At 36.1% G+C, this 19,334-nt stretch overlaps 1 protein-coding gene across 8 annotated transcripts in view; it reads right to left on the reverse strand.

Annotated features, from left to right (window-relative positions):
- The window catches only part of FAM126A (family with sequence similarity 126 member A), a 40,244-nt gene that overhangs the window by 2,917 nt on the left and 17,993 nt on the right, over positions 1-19,334 (reverse strand). For 5 of the 8 annotated variants that reach the window (XM_032182724.1, XM_032182727.1, XM_032182729.1 and 2 more), the window contains exons 2-10: positions 18,708-18,787; positions 16,301-16,402; positions 12,341-12,520; positions 10,651-10,731; positions 10,122-10,237; positions 9,705-9,800; positions 7,644-7,760; positions 6,760-6,847; positions 6,136-6,295 (exon numbers count right to left, since the gene is read on the reverse strand). In XM_032182724.1, coding sequence (XP_032038615.1) covers positions 6,136-6,295; positions 6,760-6,847; positions 7,644-7,760; positions 9,705-9,800; positions 10,122-10,237; positions 10,651-10,731; positions 12,341-12,520; positions 16,301-16,402; positions 18,708-18,758 — 991 coding nt within the window. In that variant the 5' untranslated portion in view covers positions 18,759-18,787. Of the gene's footprint in view, positions 1-429; positions 725-6,135; positions 6,296-6,759; positions 6,848-7,643; positions 7,761-9,704; positions 9,801-10,121; positions 10,238-10,650; positions 10,732-12,340; positions 12,521-16,300; positions 16,403-18,707; positions 18,788-18,884; positions 19,059-19,083; positions 19,241-19,334 lie in introns of those variants that run through there. The other 3 variants (XM_032182731.1, XM_032182728.1, XM_032182723.1) reach the window with 3 other exon arrangements.

Consider the following 19,334-nt stretch of genomic DNA (forward strand, 5'->3'; position numbering starts at 1 on the left):
ATTTTGCAACCCAAGAATGCCTTAGGACTGAAAGGTCACATTCTGCATCATAAATCTGGTGGTATTAAGTTGGAAACTCAAGCACAACGGAACGTGAAATCTCCTGTATACCATGAAAAGTCCGATTTGGAATACCTTAGGTACACAGTGAGATAATTTTCACATCCATTTTGATTGATTCTTCATACCATTGATCACTGGATCTGTAAATCCAGTAAATATGCTCAATACAATCAAAGAAGTGTTGAGTCTCACAGCATACAGCCTCCAGATTAAATGTGTCTACTTGTAAGTACGTCGTCATTGTCTGTGGCACAGACAAAGCTGTGTGCAATCCATGCATTTGTGTTATTACGCATGCAAATATATTAACTGCATACTTTAATTCTCCAAACATGCAGCAGTGATCCTTTCAATCAACAGCGGTACCTTAGAGTGCAGCTACAAGTGGTCTGCTAAAACTGCACTCTGCCAGTTGAGTTTATTCCATCATCCATCATTTTTCTTACAGATTTTTGCCTCCTGATTTCTGGCATGCCTTTGCTGTCAGTTCTAGGATCTGTAGCTGTTTCCTGTACTCCCTGTATATGCTGAACATCATTCTCTGCTAGTGTTCTGCTTTTTTCCCCATTCCCGGTTCTCTCTCCAGACACATTTGTGACACTAATCTCAGGTATGATAAAGTTGCCCAATTCAGTAGCATCATTACCATTCTCTGGTTGTTCTAGAATTAAAGATGGATAAGAAAAAAAAAAAACACACAAAAGATGTCTGAAACAAAACATGAAACAAAAAACCAACAGGAACAGATGACTAAAGCATTATGAATTAAAGCAGATGTTCACATGTCAAAGTCTTGTTAATCTGCAATATTAGTGAGTATGGAATTTTATTTCTAAATTCTGGCTTCAATCTTCTGACTATTGTCCTGCACCCACATACTGGGAAACCCCACACGCAGTATTCCAAAACTGAAATTTTATTTTAACTGGAGGGAATCTTCCCCCGGCCCCCACACTGAGGACTCCTGCACAGGCAGTGTACTTCCAGTCACAGCGCGCTGCAGAGCTTGGATCCGTGCTGTTGTGCTGTCTGCACTCACCACAGAAAGGAAATAAGTCTCAGAGGCAGAAGGTTATTCTGGCAGGGATAGACATCGCTGTCCCCCTGTGGAAGAGCTAACACTGATTTTACCAGCAAAAGCTAATTGTTATGATTCTTCCTAATTAACTAGTCAACTATTAACAAAAGTATCCATCCAACAAGTGGTACTATGCAGTGGAAATGGCATTAATGATTGCTGCTACTAGCCACTACTTTCCTGATAGTAGGAATGAAACACGAGTTAAATGCTGTGTTACTCCCTTTAAGAGCACTTTTTGCAAACGTCTTCTGTCGTCAGTAACAAGGCCAGAACTGCAATTGGGCACCATGAACTGCAGCAGTTCTCCTACCACCAAATACAGCACTTTTTTTCTAAAAACACATGAGCAGAAAGTTAGTGAGAAAACCAACATTCTCATTGGCCTTACTGGACTCACTGCACAGGGGTGAGGCAGCTGTGCCTCTCCTACAGCAATTTTCAGACCCCATCCTTCACCTCCCCCCCCATCAGTGCCACTACAGGCACCTTATTTCACAGCACCACCTCCTCCCAGGATCCACAGATCTCCACACACACGAGCCAGAGACTTCACTGGCAGCTGGGAAACCAGGAGGAGGAGAGGGCAGAACAGAGCTCACTGTCAGCCCCTTCTCCACCAAGGGCAGAAAAGCACTGATTAGCAGCCCCCAGCTCCAAAGAAAGGAGATTCAGAGTGCATGAAGTCCTGGGCTCAGCACAGACTGGAGGAACAAGGAAGAATTTATTTCATGGATTTTGTGGTAATAGTGATATTTAATTATTGTTTAGCGGCATGCATTTCTAAATGCAATATCCTGTTGTGTATTAGCACTTTATCCTTCATTGCTGGATTCCCACAGCTGTGTAACCACAATAAAAATTAGGAAAAAAAACTTTTACTCAAATAAAAATTTAAACTTAATTATTCTAAGTTCTATTAACTACTTTTAATGAAAGGTAATATACCTTTCTGAGCTTAACATTGAACTACAGGAGGAAATCAATGAAAAGAGGACGTGAGGTATATCAACTTCTATTATCGCCATCTCCCACAATATCTACAAGCCCTCTGGAAGGAATAAGGCTCCACAATCCAGGTCCCTTGTAGTAGCACCCCATCCTTATATCTTAAAATTTTTAAGAACACCTAGAACAAACCTTCAGCTTCATAGTATTTGGTTTTGAAGATAATACTGCTTCAAGCTGGACAATTCTGTGGGTCTATGCTTTGAGAAAGAGATATTAATACCCAGTGCACAAGGCAATGTAGCAAAAGAGAAAAAGAAATGGCTGAATTTTGTACAGATTAAATAATTATGCCAGTTTGAAAGGCAATATAAATATGCTGTAGCATTTGAAGAAAAATACATTTGGAGTTGTTTCTGAATGCTAGGACTAGTACAACCAACCTTGATAAATGCATTTAATGATTACCAGCTGCTAAGGACTAACTTAAAAAATTTCAATCATAGTCTACCTTATTATTACAATTGCCTCCATCAGATTGCATAAACAAACTGCCCATTTGGATTGTAATTCAGTTTTAACCACCAGAAGCTCAAGCTGCATTTCCTGCACAACAATGTCAGCATTTTGAATTATTATCAAGCGTATAACTCCAAATTAACATACATTCCAGATCTCTCCCCCCCCCAAAAAAAAAAAAGTAGGAAAATTCTCTCTGCAGAGATTCAATGACTCAATGTTTCTTTGTACACTACCTGAAAGTCAATTCTAGTCTTTATTGTCTAGTCAATATCTTTGTTTGTTATACATCTTACTAGCATCTGCTCAGTGATTCTTACTTAGTCTGTTACATCAGGGTATTTGTCTTACCTGCACAGAAGTTTTTTCCCCCAACAGCCCTTTTATGGTTTGACGTATTTTATATTACCAAGGAAAGTGTTGCTGATGTTTGCTTAATATTTTTGCCCTAGCTTTCACAAACAACCACTCATTTAAATGTTTGTGTATCTTATGAACTCTATGATTTTTCTGTTTTTCCTCTACATTTGAATGGAAACATAAATGCCACTCAGGATTTGTTTTTTAAAACACACACACTAATGCATGAAAAAGTAATGCTAGATCAAGTCCTCTTTTTCAAGCTTTACAAATTTAGGGGCAATCCAATTCCATAGGATTAAGTAATTCATTGTTAAGGGATGGCTAATATCAATGAAGTCTATAAATCCTATTAATTTGTGAGTAGGCAGATCCATTTTGCAAATTACCTTTACATTTAGTACCTCTGTCAGAAGTCCGAATTGGCAATACCAGCTTGATTCAAAAAAACCAGTAAGTTGACCTGTTTGCAAAACAGACTTCAATCTAGAGTTCTAACACAGGCTAGCAAGAACTAGTGCCTTAAATTTTTGGTATTACATTGATTTTTTTTCTAGTTTTTAAAAAACTATGTGCTTCTCAACTGGAAATATGATCAGGTGCTTTTTTTTTTTTTTATATTTATTTTACTTTACACAAAAAGACAATGATTGAAAATTACTGCTCTCACTCCTCCAAAGGATGTTTTGCTTTATAAAGTCTTGTCCACATAATGTGCAAGATCATACTACATCTAGCTGTATCGTCCATTGTATAATTCATTACGTATTGAAGCACAAAAATTAAATCCCTGAATATATTTTTCTTTGTCACTGTGGAAGAGAGAATAGTGGTCAAGAGGTACAAGGTTTGTTATCCTATAACTAACAACTCCAGTACTCATTTTAATTCAAGCACCCATCTGTAAGCATAAGCATCATCATTCTTTATGCCCACCCTAAGGATCTGTTCCACATCTTTCTCTTATCAAGGGTTGGGAAGCACTGAATTTTATTAGGAGCTTTGAAATCCAGAGAATATTTATTCTGACTTTAAAAGACTTCTTTTCCAGTTATACGCAATTTATTTTTCAGCATTTTGTAATGAAATTTTTGACTAGGCTAACTGAAGTACTACATGCTTGGAACGTATGCCACTTAAATCAAAATAATTGGTAAGTCAAAAATACTGTACATTCATCTTTTGCCTTTAAACTAGTCTAATGTTTACACAGCTTTCAAATTTATAGCTATTGCCAAATTTGCTACACACGTTTTTGTCCCTGCCCGCCATCAGTATAACTGATTTTCTTCTTCATCAAATCCTGTACCACTGAGACAAACTTAAAGTTTTTCTGATAACCCAAATAAAATGTTGACAAGTGCTTGTTACTTAGATCCTCCAATCCTTATCCCTAAATATTGACTTGCTTCAGTCATACTAGCTAGATTATCACTGTTTATCTCAAATTGTCCTGCTTTATATGAAAACTCCACAAAACACTGCATTTCCCCTACATTTCTATGAATCCTACTGTTATTTCTCTTTCATCTGTTATCTGCTGCAGTGCACACTCGTCCCACCCACAGGTTCTTGAACTTCACCCAAGTATCACCCCTGTAAGAAGGCAGTATTTGTAAAAGCTTCCAGATTCTTGTAGGTGCTGAAAAAAATAGATTTACATCAGGATGGTTCCAGAGCAAATTGTGTAGTGGTTTTTGTATTTCATTGTTTCTGTAAATGCAGGAGCAAGGGAATGTTTATTTTAATACACTTTCAATTCCTTTGAATGAGCGAACACTCAATATCCCTGATCTGTGTTCCCATCCACTTTGTACAAACATCAGAACCACTCAAAAATAATAGCTAGCGAAACTGCCAAGCTTCAGAGGGCATATCTGAGTTTAAAAGCTAAGCTATCAGTTTTCTGAGTCCTGGTCAATATTCCCTTCTTAAAAAAGGTAAGCCTGAATAAAGAAAACAAACAGTAAAGGCTAAAATGTTCCTTAGCAATCTTCAGATTTCAGTAATGGCGTGCTATGTGTGTAGTCCAGGGAAAGACGCTAATGCTTTATTCCTTACCTTTACCTGACAGTTTTAAACAGTTTATAAATGAAATACTTTTATTTCCTTTAAATGAAAAGAACTTCAATTATTTTAACTTCCTTCCTCCCCTCCAAAAGATTACACTATTGTTACCACTAATACCAACAGCTCAGAAAGCTGTCACTATTTTAAAGTCATCTTCTACCAGTATATTTATAAATAATTTCCAACACTTACCTCAAATACTCCTAGGTTCTTTTATGATACAGAACTCTGCAATATTTTTCTAACTGAACTGCCTAACTACTACAAAAGTTCATACAGTACATATTATACAGAATTCACTCTGATACTGCTTCAAAATCTTTATTGAACCTATTAAAAAGGCATTATCTACACTCACTCCCTTAGCTTTTCATCATAATTACAAGCCCAGCACAGGAAGCAATCTGAAGGTTTGATCACTGGTCCAGCAGCTCTTCTCTCAGCTGAAACTGGTAGAAGAAGTGGAATACAATGTTTGTCCTTTGGCAGTATACTCAGCACCATTTTTTTCTACTTCTCAGCACAGAAGTGTGCATCACTTTGGGGAAGCCCTTATACTAGTTTGTCCAAAAAAATAGTAATTTATCCCTCTACCCTTAAATCTCATTTTTATTTGAATAATGTAAGACAGATGAGTTTTTGTGGCTTTTCTTCAGGTGTTACACACTACCCTTCAGAAGAGAACAGCCTCTTTAAATAATCAAAAACTTTGTACAGCAGCCCTTAAAAAAAAAAGTTGTTTGTTTGGAAAAAATAGGATTGGGAGAATATACTTTCTGAACTACAATAAGACCATTTACCAGTTTAAAAATATCCTAACTGCCACTTCCTTAGCAGCAGCAGCAGAACAGCACCAAAGTCCAACTATGACATGTTTCATGTAGTACACAGCCAATCTTAGCATTGCTCCAGACCCACTTTAAAAATATGATTAAGTTTGTTCCTAGGAAGAATCTCATTTCAAAAAGAACGGATGTATAGCGTCAGCTCACTGAGGACATCTTAATTAATAATGAAGATTTGCAAAGACGAAATCCACAATACTACTTTAAACAAGTGTAAAAAGTTAAGAATTCATTGTAAAATGTGTTTCTTACCATGCCTTTTCCATCTATGACCTCGGATAGACATACTAGTCACAGCATTTCTTGATATCCTGGATGAAGTAGGTGTAATTTCAACCTGAATGCACCTTGTGCCTTCTTTACTAGATTTCATGGCACCCTGAGGCAGTGAAGCTTTTATTGCATTAGCAACCTACAGCAAGGAAATATGCAGTTAAGTTCTTAACACAAAGATCAACATTTTAGAGAAGACTTCTATCACATGGTTCTTATTACTCCATGTAGATCACTGTGTACAATTCCAGTTTAAGGTCAAATAAGTATGCTAGCATTTTGCACAGGTTATAAAGAATGCTGGTTGCAATTACCTCTTAGAATTATTTTATATTTAACACTTGTCACTATTTAAAACAAAGTCTCCAATTTAAAGATGTGGCTGTTACTTAACATGAACCTCAGAGTACTTCTGCACTATCATTAAGCTTTCAAGACTTGGAAGTGTTCTACTGAAAATAGCTTATTCCCTAGGGAAGATGATAAAATAACCAAGCGCAGCCACATAGACCGCATGAGATTTAGGTTCCTGGCATAACATTCACTGGAAGGACTTATTAGGCTAATAATTCTACTCTAAAAATGTTGAAATATGTTACCTACCAACAGAGGTTCTGGATACAGTTCTAGCTGTGCTCTATACAAAATGTCATCCATAGCTTTACGAGCCAGATCCCATTCTCCATTATAACTGCAAAGGTAAATATATTCAGAATAATAAGCATCTGTATCAATGGATGAACCTTCTTGATCATGACCTTCAAGAATATAGTATTCCTTGAAGGTTCAATTCAGAGGAATTAACTGTGTTTATTAATTGTGGAATTAATTAACTGTGGAATTAATTGTGTTTATTACCAGTAAGTCTGCTACTTAGAGAAATTGTTCTGAATTATTATGTATGGAGACACTAGTTTTTTTCTCCATTAACCACCCCGAGCAGTTTAGAAGTGACATAACTAGTTATTGATCAGCCAGTCATGAAATATTTTGAAATTCAAACAGGATGGTTTTAATATTGCTCCATGTTTTTTGATTACTTCTGTGTTACTAGCCTCTGATTATTTCAATTAATACGAGAGCTTTATGCATCAACATGACTATCAAAAAGGTGGACAGCATTCAGCATTTCAGAGAAAGAATGGTAGAAGACTTTTTTGCTTAACTAGATTGATGTCAGAAGTAAGCATGTAGAAATTTGGACAGCAGACAAAATTTGGAAAAAGGTTTTTGGGCATTTTTTCACATCACCAGTTATAACTCCCAAGCGCTAGTCCAGTCCTCTTTCCCCATTATTACACAGGTACTATCATTTAACTAGTTGGTGAACTAGTTCTGCTCCTGAAGACTTCATTGTTACATCTACCCATTAGAAAATAAAATATTTCAAAGGTAGCTTGCCTAAGTGAATGTACAAATTAAGCTGTTATTTATTTTGTACACATATTAAAAAAAAAAAAAAAAAGCAAACAAACAAGAACACTTACAAGGCATAATAAATCCCTGTTAGCATCTGCACCATGAATTCAGATGAAACTGGAATCCTGCAGTTTACTCCCTTGTACTTTCTCACTTGTTGGCGAGGATATCCACAGACACAAATTCTAAAGAAATCATGCATTTTCATTAGTAGATAATGTAGAATACCTTTGTACAGAACACTACCAAGTCAAGTGTTTAGTAGATTTTTTAACTGCAAAAGACCCCAGAAAAGTGCTCATCAACAACAGTGTTCTGAAGCGGACTATTTCTTATTATGGAAGAAGGGTATGCCCTCTACTGGCAGAGTTCAAATCCTTCAAAGCAGAGATACTCCAGACAACGTTACATTTATACCATAGCTGAACATGGGAAAAAACAGCCATTAGAAGTCATTCTCAATTCAAAGCATTTACTGCAGAACAGAAAAAATAAACTAACAGTATTTAAAGAAATAGAGCAGCATAGAAACTATTAGAAACTATAAAAGACAGAAGCAAGTGTAATTCTATAAAATATCAAAGTTACACGCAGATTTTTCAAGCAGAGACCAGAAGCATCACGTGCATGAAACCAATCTAAAATCCAGTAGAAGTCAGCATTTGAATTAGTCACAGATCAGATCCAAATTCCACATCAGATTCTGTAGACAAAAGATTTTGAAAAACAAAGATATGGGGTGGTTAAATATTCAATTTATTGACTGCTACTGGACTTCTCGAACTACCTTTAATGACATTCATCAGTATTTTCTTCTTCATAGCACAGACATAGCACAAGTTTATTCTTAGAAACCTTCAATTCTTCAGCTTCAATACAGATTTAAGACCATGAGCTAGTTACTGACATTAATTAGGTTGAATAACCCACCCCAAAAAATCCCATCCATTCTCTTCCTCTTTATCCCCCAGTAGAGGTTACTATTATACAAGATGGGCAACACTTTAGTTCCAGATATTCCATAACTTCTATCAATGGTTTGGCTCAGAGATAATTTATCATACTTAACTGAAGTAATAAACATATCAGTATTGTCTAAAGCCTGGAGGATGGAGGCAGGGAAAAACTAGCATCCAGTTTAAAGTAAAGAAAAGCTAGCCTACATAAAAAACATCTAACCAGGTCGTTTTTATGCCAGTAATATATATAATTATGCATTTATGAGATGCTACAGCATAGGGATATGTCAAGTACTTAGGGAGGAAAACAGTGAACTCACAGTAGCAACATAATCAGTTAACGATGACAATGATACAGAAAAGACCCTCTTAATACAGCCATTTCTTTAATGCCAGTATTGATCAGTTTCAAAAAGCCCTACTCTGTCCTGAGTTACTTCCTGTAAAAAGGCTAGAATGAAATCAGCAGAACTGCTTCACTGTATGTCTCAGTAAGATAATCTTCTTATGAAGACAGACTTTGTTGATTTCTGCATTTCTCTTGGGTTTTCTGGGTTAACATCAGTATTCTAATTTCCTTAATACAATGTCCACTTTGGAAATTCTAGAGAGAGAAATGTTCAATACCAGCACTTCCTCTTTGAATAAAGAAAGAGGAAAAATGGACACCAATAAAAGCTGAGGTTTTATTTTGGTTTTGAAGTAACAACAGATTTTGGAAATACCCCCAGTATCTGTAAGAATAAGCATATTTCTAGTTTCAAGATCTACTATAACTTCAAAGAAGTTTCGGTTTGCTAAATATACTTAGTAAGCATGTAATGCAAAGTTTACCAAGATTTTAGAAGACCCTTCTGATTTTACTTAGTTAAAACACTTACAACTACTTTAATTGAAAAGAATGTCTTTGATTTGACTTCTTTCTCCATTTTACAGCACTGCATGTAAACCAGGTCATTGCTTCTCCCATCTCAACCCATAGCTAGATAAGAGTAACTTAAACACAAGTAATGCAGCAATAAATACTTACAAAAAAAAAAAAAAAGTCAAGTTTACAAGCAACTTTTGGTAGCCTGAAGATTTTTTTATTTTTTATTTTTTTAGAATTCAAACTTGTTGCATTTCAAGTTGGCAATGCCATTTCAAGTATAATTAGCCTACAGAAATTACCTTGAACAAATTTGACACAATGACTGAAGAGAAACTGCAGGCATGTAGCTTAAGGCAGCATTGTAGCAGAGCAGAAGGAAAGTTAACACTTCAAACCTGGAATTTACAGGAAACAGAGAGTATGTTACCACTTTTACTTTGAAAAAAAATAAAACAGTTTTGCACAGAAATTTGCAAGAGTTATTTGAACAACCTCAATGTAATTCAATAAAATCATTGACCAATGATTATCTTGGGTCTGCAAGTTTTTCCTCTTCACGTGGAAAAACTCCTAGTCTTTCTGCATCTATATTTACATTTAAAAAAAACAAACACACAAAAAATAACACAGCACACACCTCTATACCTTCTGAATATATGAAAAAACCTTAAGATTCATTACTGATTCTCAAGCAAAATCCTATTATACAATTTTACCTGTTCTGTGCTGTTAACATCTCCCTCTGAGGATGAGGTCCACTGTATACAACCCTGGATAAACCATGCTGGGATAAAGCTCCTTCAGTAAGAGCCATGGAGCCAATGCTGGAAGGCTAAAAGAAAAAAGATCATTCAAAATACATCCACCTGAAGCCTCGCTACAATGCAAGAAAAAACAGACAACAGGACAGCATCACTAAATTTGTACATAAATTCCAACAGGCTTAAGATTATCTGTCTGCCTAGCTGTCTTAGATTTAAGAAATCATTTTTTAAATAGATAAGGTACAAGATTTCAGAACAGGTAAAAATGTATTTGGAGCATGCATACTATGGAGTTATGACTACTAAAACTTGAAAAGGTCTCAGAGGCCAGTTAGTAGTAATCAGAAGACCAAAAAATATGTTACTACGTCATGCTAGGTCAAGTGTTAAAGATCATTTTCATTTTTATTCTTAAACAGGCACCAAAAATCATACTGCTTTTCACAATCAGTGACAAGTTTGTGTTGTAGGTGTTACTTACTTCATGATATACTGAAGGTTTGGATAAAGACGGAATCGTGAAACTCAGCACTTTGCTATGTCCCTCTTTATCGACTATCTCCTGAAAAAGTCAGAAGACACCAGTGGTTATACTGTACTACAGAAACCAGACATTCAAAAATGTTAAGTGCTGAAGTGGGGTGAGTGGACAAAGAAAACAAAATGAATGGTTATAAGAACAGAGAGTGGATACTATAACAATTCAAGTTACAGGCTAGAAGTCATCTCTTTATTTACTTTCTATCACAGAACATTTGTCTTGCTTCTGAATACTATTCAAATGACTTATCAAAAGGCACGTGCTATGATAGGCCACCTTAAAAACTTAATCTAGAAAGCTCAGTAAGTTTAAAGCATGGTGTTGTTTTTTTTGTTTGGTTGGTTGTTGTTGTTGTTTTTGTTTGTTTGGTTGTTTTTGTTTGGTTGCTTCATTTGTTTGCTTTGGGGGGGGAGACGGATGTTTAATTACACACTATTTCCTAGTTGTGAAGGTTAACAATTATGTTTGGAAAACTACTTACCCATCAAATAATGACTCTACAAGTCATTTTGGAAACATCATACTTCTAAAAGGATTGCAGCCTCATATGGCTTGACATAGTAGCAGACATCAAAATATTTGCAAAAGCTCAACCTTGACACTTATTTACAAAGATAGTTAAAATATGCCACCTAGGAAAACAGAAATATGGATGCAAAGATCTTTGAGAAGATACCACTATGGCAGTATCTTGGAAGGTGTGTTGCAAACTTCTCACTCCCGTTAATTAACATAAGACTAATGGGTAATGCAAAAAAAAGGTGCCCACATATTACAGAAGAACACCAAAGTACTCTCAGTCAAAACCTTCAGAAATAACTTCTGAAGCAGATCTGACCAAAACCACACAATAAAATTAATGGTTTTTTTGTTTGTTTGTTTGTTTTATCATAGAAACAAATTTCACATATCAAAAGGTAGAAATTAGAGAGGAGCTTCAGTAAAATCTCAAACACAGACCAAATGCATTTTGCCCTTAACAACTAACGTACGGTGCTCTTAAAGGTTCCCCCATAAATTTGTTTTTCATTGGACTATTTTAACATCAAACAATAACTCTTCATGGAGAATATAAAAAAAGATGTCAAGGTTATTACAGAAATGAAAGATGACCTTTATGTTCTCAGAACTGAACAAACTGTTCAACAATCAAGTCCTAAGAATTTGTTGAAAGTGACTTTTTTGTAATCTCTATTCAAGACAGTTAGAATACCACAGAAAATATGTGCAACCACTTCAAAAGCAGTGCCTCTAAAAGCTCTCAAGCAGAACATAAAGTTTAATCACTGTATCAAGAATTAATGAAAACAAAGTAAATAAATAACAAGGAATCCTTTGGCTCCTTCAGCCATTAGAGTTCATCACACTTTCCAAAAACCATAAAAAGAGCAGAAATAAATGATATAAATGCAGAAATAAATGAGAAATAAAAGACCAAGATAAAAGAATCTAAGTTCATGTTGGTGATTTCAGACTGGGACATCAATTTGAAGAGACAAATTTGAAATAATCACTTATTTTCAGTTCTGAAACAAAACTGTTTCTTATTCCCCGTTAAGTACTCCGTAGTATCCTCCCTCAAAAGCACACTAATATTTTTAGGCCTGAAAAAATATGTGCAAATACAAACCAAGTTGTAAACTCCTAGGAGAAGGGCCTCTATGCATCCACTGCTCTGCAGATCTCTGCTGGCTGAGACAGCAAGGTAGCACCACATCAGTTCCGGTAGAAACTGCAGCGTGAATCGCAGCAATTGTTCTTCACCGCTGCGATAGAACTCGAAGAGCTGATGGCAGACTGGCTCCAGAAGCTGAAGTAATAATTAGGTTACAATTGTTAATGAGTAAAACATCATAGAAAACGCAAATTCATGTGGAAAGAAACTGATCAGTCCTTTGGTCAAAACTCTAAGGTGATAAATGTTAGGCTGTAGCTATCAGTGAGTGACCAGAGCAGGAGGTGCCCAAGTCATTTTGCACACTTTCTGTCTCTGACACTTTCAGATGATAGAAGTAGTCTTCCATCCCCTCAGAAGTAGTAGTTCCAACAGCTCCTTTCTTTCATTTTTAGCCCACTTCCTCTAGCCTCACAGGCATAAACAGAGGGTACTCATTATCACTGCATCTCATACCATAACCTCAATACAGATGATATACATGAAGAGTACCTGAACAAAACATCTTGCTGTTCTAGAGCTCTCACAGTGTACACACAAAATGCTGAAAGATTTTACTCTGCAAGTGAGAAAAGCTGCAAGACATTCATGCATAAAGTATTGCAACAACCTAGTACACTGCACTTTCAATCTTTCCACTCTCGTTAAACTCTTCCAGAAACTTCAATGTATAGGTTTGGAACAGAACTAGGAAGCCTCAAGAGTAATTTTCTCTTTTTCCCTTTTTTTTTTTTTTTTTTTTTTTAAACAAGATTGGTTAAGCTGACAAGAAATTGGTTAAGCTTCCAGAAATTGAAGTAATAGATTGAACTGGAAGTAGTACACTGAGCAAGAACAGTTAAATATTTGAAGTAATTAAGTGATCAACTTATGCTGCTTTTCCAAATGTAATGCTCATTCTTCTGCTATGACCTACCTCTGCTAGAGAACAAAACATAGTGTGAACCATGCGTCCCTGTATGGAGGTTACACTTTGGTCATGACAGTAAGAGATTTCCTAAATCAACTGGTAAACATTGTCTACACTAGCAGGCACTTTTAAAAGCTAGCTGAACTGGATACTGAAACTTCAAACAAGCAAAAAAAATCAAAAGCACGATCTCAGAAATTCTTTTTGACTGCAAACACAGCAAATTGCAGACAAAAATTTGGAACTGTTAGAGGATTTCTTCCTTACATTCCTCAAAACGTCGCTAAAAAGGGGTCAGGAAGAGAGGGGGCAAAAAAGGATGTTTAGTTAAATATTCTAAGTCATGCATTTGCAAACAATAAATAGGAGGACATTGTCATCTGAGGTACTACTCTTAGAAAAAGAATCATGATAGTCAGTGGATTTGCATTAAAAAACTTTACAAAATGAAATCTGAGATTCCTGCTATTTAGAATTCATTTCATCAACCGCAGCTCTAGTATATAAAAAAAGCATTACAAGAAATGTAACATTCTCCAATTGCAAATCTCTAAGACAGGATTCAAATGCAACATACCTAAAGGATTAGTTTTGCTGCCTTGGTTCCTTACCTCCAAGATTTAACATCTTAATGGTTCATCTACATGACTCCCAGAAATAGACTCTAAGTTTATTTCAAGGCCAGGAATGTCAAAGATAGTAATAAATTGAAATGTGTGACTCAAAGTCCCCTAAAGTTTCAACCTGAATATGATGGACTCCAAACCAAAGAGTATTTTAGAGACTGCACTGAGAAAAAGATACTGTAATAATAGAACTGCCACTGCACTTCAGTTCAGAAAGCAAAGTATTATGCAATACCTTAATGAAAATCCTTAAGAACTGGGATATAAATACGTACTTTATTGCTAGTAACATGCATATAATGTTTTGCATTTGATTTATTAATTTCCTTCAAAAAATTTTGAAAACCTACAGAGAAGACAAAAAAGCATATCAAGCTAAACTACCAGTTAGTTTTCAAAGCAGACTATCAAAGATACTTCTAGAAAACTTTATCAGCAGAAGTGTTTTACATCTTCAGCTTGCATATTTCACACAATTTGCATGCTTCTTTTAATGAAATACCAGTTCAGAGTGATGTGCTTGAACTTTAGAAGGCACAAAAATAGCTATGACAGGTATCCATGTTCACATCATTATCTCAGTTGAGACAGCTTTATATCAGCACTTTTAAATGCGTAATCAGTACAAAAACAGATCTTCCTCCTTAAAATGCCACCACATGCTTAAACCTAGTATCAAAACACACTGATGAGTTGTTGCTGCTTCAAGATAATGTTTTATACTAAACCAGTTCTAAAGGGTATGAAAACTAGAATGATTTTTTTTTTCATGCTGGAACACAAGAATGTTCAAGCAATTTTATCCTTCCTTCTTCAGTGCTGCAACCAGACACGTTGGGCACTTCAAACACTTTCTATTTCCTGATGTAAAGACCTGAATGTCTATTATCAGCAGCAATAGTGCTTTAGGTACAAGGCAAAAAAAATCCAGAATTTGTGAAGAAATAAACCTCTTCAGAAAGAGAAAAAAGAATTGCCATTGGACTTTTGAGTATCTGCTCAATTAAGAGTCCTTTAAACTTTAACATCTACTGAAGACTCTCCTTTTATTGAATTACAATTTCCCCTACTGATAAAGCCATTATTAACTTTCCAGAAAGTGCCGGGTAGCTGGAGAATTGTACAAATAAAGATTTTAGGAGTGTTCTCTCAAGTCAGAACATGTACATGTCAGCACTGGCTTTCCATTTCAAGTTTCACTACCAGGAAAATCTTCAATACCTTGCCCCTGGAATTATCCCAACAATCTTTTTGAGCAGAATTTTCACAGCCTTGGCGACCCTGCTGCATGCATACAATGGCAAACCTGGTGATAGCCAGTAGTAGTAATAAATCAAAGAACACATGAAAAGTATCAACAGGGAGACTCATCAGATTAAGTTGCATGTTAATACACACTTTGAAGACCAGCAAGCTTGACTCAGTATTTGGAATGACTCAGAATGCCCTCCTGAGCAGCAAAGAAAAGTCAAGTGAGATGTTTTCTCTGTTGTACAACCTGGATTTCTCAATCAGCATACTCTCTAAAAATGTACCTATACCAGGAAGTCTCTTACCCTCTGCCCACTATTGGCATCATCTCAAACTTTGGAGAGGTGCATTATGCTGGGTCTTTCCAGAACAGGAATTAAGGACTCGGTGCAGTTTTAAAATACACAAAGGTATGTTGGATAGTAGGAAGCGAGACAATACAATTACCAGGACACAGCTAGCACCAGCTCAGCATGTTTTGATCTCACTTAGGCACTGCAAAGTAAGTGCAGGCACAGTATATGAACCATTCCTTACACAGATACAGAGCAAACCTGCCCCTTTCCACCCCAAAATTTTTTAGGAATTGGCAGATTGTTGTTTTAAATGCTTGTAAATATATGTATTTATACAGTGGACGTACATTTGCCGAAGTGATGGCAAAAAAGCTGTAAGACACAAGCAATTACATAAAAGGAATGCAAACCTATCTAACATTGGTCTCTTGGCTTATAAAAGACAAGCTTCTGATAGCTTGATAGCTATAGATTCACACTCAAATTATTTTGAAATGCAAAAATAATTCAGTCAGTCTCAAACATCTTTTCAATTCCTAAATTTATTTCTCAGTTCTATACACAGGTCCTGACCACCCTGAGTATGATCCACAAGCTTAGTTATGATCAGCAGTTTACAAAACTTAGGAATTGTTTCCATGGTATTATGTCATTGCTAAGAACATGTCTCAATAACATTAAAAGGAAAACATATTGATGAAGACTCTTCATGAAGTTCACATAGTGAGAATTAACTATTTCACACAGTTAGAACATAGTTAACCATCATGCAATATTTACTTTGCTGGCATTCTACGAAACACTTCGTGTGAGCAAGACCTGATATACTCACTTCACTCTGTGGCTCCTGAATTACTTTGTAAAGAGATGAAATCAGAGCAGTCTTGTCTTTCAAGTTTGTCGCATAGCTGGATATGGATGCTTCTGGCAGGGTCTGCAAAAAAAAAAAAAAAAGTATATTATAACTACTAGAAAAAAAGCAATTTTTATCATTAAAATGTAACAGCTATTTCAACAATTTTCCATTACAAGTTACTATTCATCAGAGTTTACAGTAAACTAGATTCTGTTTCATAAGGAAATCCAAACAATAGAAAACATCATTTTTTCATGACAGCAGAGTTGCCAGAAGACACCACGTTTTTTCATTTTGCAGACAGTTTCATTGAGAAACTAATGACATCGGAATGGAAATAGATAAAAAATGAGAGTTTCAGAAGTGCAATGTCATTGAAAATACATAATATACTGATGAAGCCAGGAAAAAAAAAAATCACAATTCACTTCCCACTCTTTTTGCTAGTGTCAGTGACAACACATACCCACTATGAAATTTAAATACTGGGAAACTTTGCAGTTTGCAGACCCACACTTTATGACAGTACACAGACAGTGAATTAATATTACAGGATACATTACTACCTGAAAGAACACAAATTCAGGTTGGCAAGAATAGCTCTTCTTTAACATAAGCAGGATTTCTGGTAGCAGAGATTCAAAGTCTAATCTCTTTAACAACTCTCTGGAAGCTGTACATTTAAACTTACTATTCATAGCTCTTACTTCACTGCAGTCTTTCAGAGGAGATTGTACTCCATTACACAGATAGGAAAACAAAAAGTGATTCCTAGAGTATGTAAGCAGATCAGGAAAAAATAAAACCTATGGTAAAGTAAGTCCCTGTCCACAACTAACAGAATTTCTGGGGTTTAGGTTTTTTATGCATAACTTTCAATTCTGGTGTATAAAAACTTTCAGTTATTCAGTAACAAGACCATTGAACAGAATGCTGAGGACTCACGAGACATTTCAACAGTAGCTTGACACAACCAAAAAGTTCCTGAGACAAACGCTAAGAGAGAAATAAGGTTGGTCTATAATCTACATGGATCCATAACAAAGGTACATTTTCCCCTACAGCTACACAACATACTTAGTGTCTTCAGTATCAGTATCTTACAGATATACACATAGCACTTGAATCTTCCAGTCAAGGTGTTTCAAGAACACAGTTTGACCATGATCACAAGGGTTTAGGTATGCTAGGGTTACAATCTTAAGCTTTTATTTTTATCAATGAAGTTTTCAAAGGTATTCAATCAATGTTAAACTTTTTGGGTGTTTGCAGGACAGCGTCCTAACATTAAGGCTGAGAGTACAACTTAATAAAACAGTGCTGTATGGCTCATCCTCTTTTAAAGGTTGGGGCCATTGACTGTGCCCCAAAAAAATTTACCACATTTCAAGACAGAAAATAGTGAATTCAGAAGGGTGTCAGAGAGATGGCGTTTTAATTTGCAACATGTCTTCAAACCACATAAGCAACATTTACATGCTGATATCAAGTTTCTTCCTAAGTAACAGAAGATTGTGGCTTCATAACAACAGAAAATAAAGCAGCTCTGGCTTCCTTGGAGCCAGCTTATCTATCTGCATTTGCAGTTACCAGATAGTGGCCCAATCAAGTTATGCATGAGGAAGTAGTAAAACAATAGTTCCTTTCTTCAAAGTTGTCTTTATTGTTGCTAGAGCAAAAACTCTATAAATAATCAACAATGAAATAAATAAATCAATCAATAAAATACTCATGTACCCAAGTGTTTTTCCCATGGCAAAGGTAGGCAGAGATGACAGGTGATGCCTGCTCTCTGCTTTGAGATATTCTCTTCCATAGGTTTTGCCCCACTTAGAGCCAGACCTGATCTAACATACTGACAGTGTGACAGCAGAGGAATGCAACCTGCACGGAATAGACCTGGATATCTGATCGTAAATGAGTTCTTTGAATGGAAAAAATTACAGTGATCAAAACTACAGGATGTACCAGTAGTGCAGCAAGTTCAACAAATGAACAGCAACTATCACACTATTGAATTTGTAATGATAAAACTTAAAGAAGGCACTCCAGAGACAATAGGTGTTAATTACTCCATACAGTCCATAAAAAGGTAAACCACACAGGAAAAAAATTGGTTTGGGGTACAACTTTATAGCTTGTAGTTCTTAATTTTTTCCACAGCTCACAATTATTTTCACTGCTCTGTATCAGGAAGTATGTCATCCCAAAAAAGGACAAGGGAAAAAAAAAATCTTTCCAACAGACGTTTGTATACATCAGATTGCCTCAGCAAAATCCAAGGTTAGTGGGTGTCTTTATTTTCTGCAGCAATCAGGCACTGGTGCATACTGCTCCAGCAGCAGTTCAGATACTAGTGGCTAAATATCTTACAGTGTATTACCTTGAACTCCGATAACCACTCCTCCACAATCCCAGTATCCACAGCTAACATCTTCCAGCATCCGTTCCAAAACCTTCAGCCTGAAAGAGCAAGCAAACAGTTTGTAAAAAACCATGCAGTTGCTGCATTAAACAGATGATGAAAATTAAGTTCCTGGGAATATTTAAAGCATCTTACCATGCTTTTACTCATTAACATTTCACATGCTGACATTATTTTGAACTTTCATTCTACCTCACTTGCGCAAGCTGCTGGAAGCATTAAGCATGGGAGCCTTCGCATACAGCAGTTTAATAAATTCCAAATATGTATTGCGTGGGAAGCTCAGTAAGTCAAAGATTTGCAGAACTGGCATTTTGAAAACAGAAAATATTACCTTCTCATTTCTATTTATTTTTCAGCTTACAGAATTCAAGAGAAAACTGTACCAACTCACTGAAGAGAAACGACTATTTAGTTTTTTCCTTGACAACTGCTATTCCTAACCTGGAAAAGGACACTGAAAGACTAATGGAGAACTTTCAATCCTCCCCCTCACCACAGCTGCAAGACAATGAGTCTGCAGCCTCAGCATGTAGCCTGAGATGGACTCCCCTCCCTAACTTCCCACACAGGCTCAGACAGAGC

This window comes from Aythya fuligula, chromosome 2, assembly GCF_009819795.1.
Source record: "Aythya fuligula isolate bAytFul2 chromosome 2, bAytFul2.pri, whole genome shotgun sequence".
Taxonomy (NCBI): Eukaryota; Metazoa; Chordata; class Aves; order Anseriformes; family Anatidae; genus Aythya; species Aythya fuligula.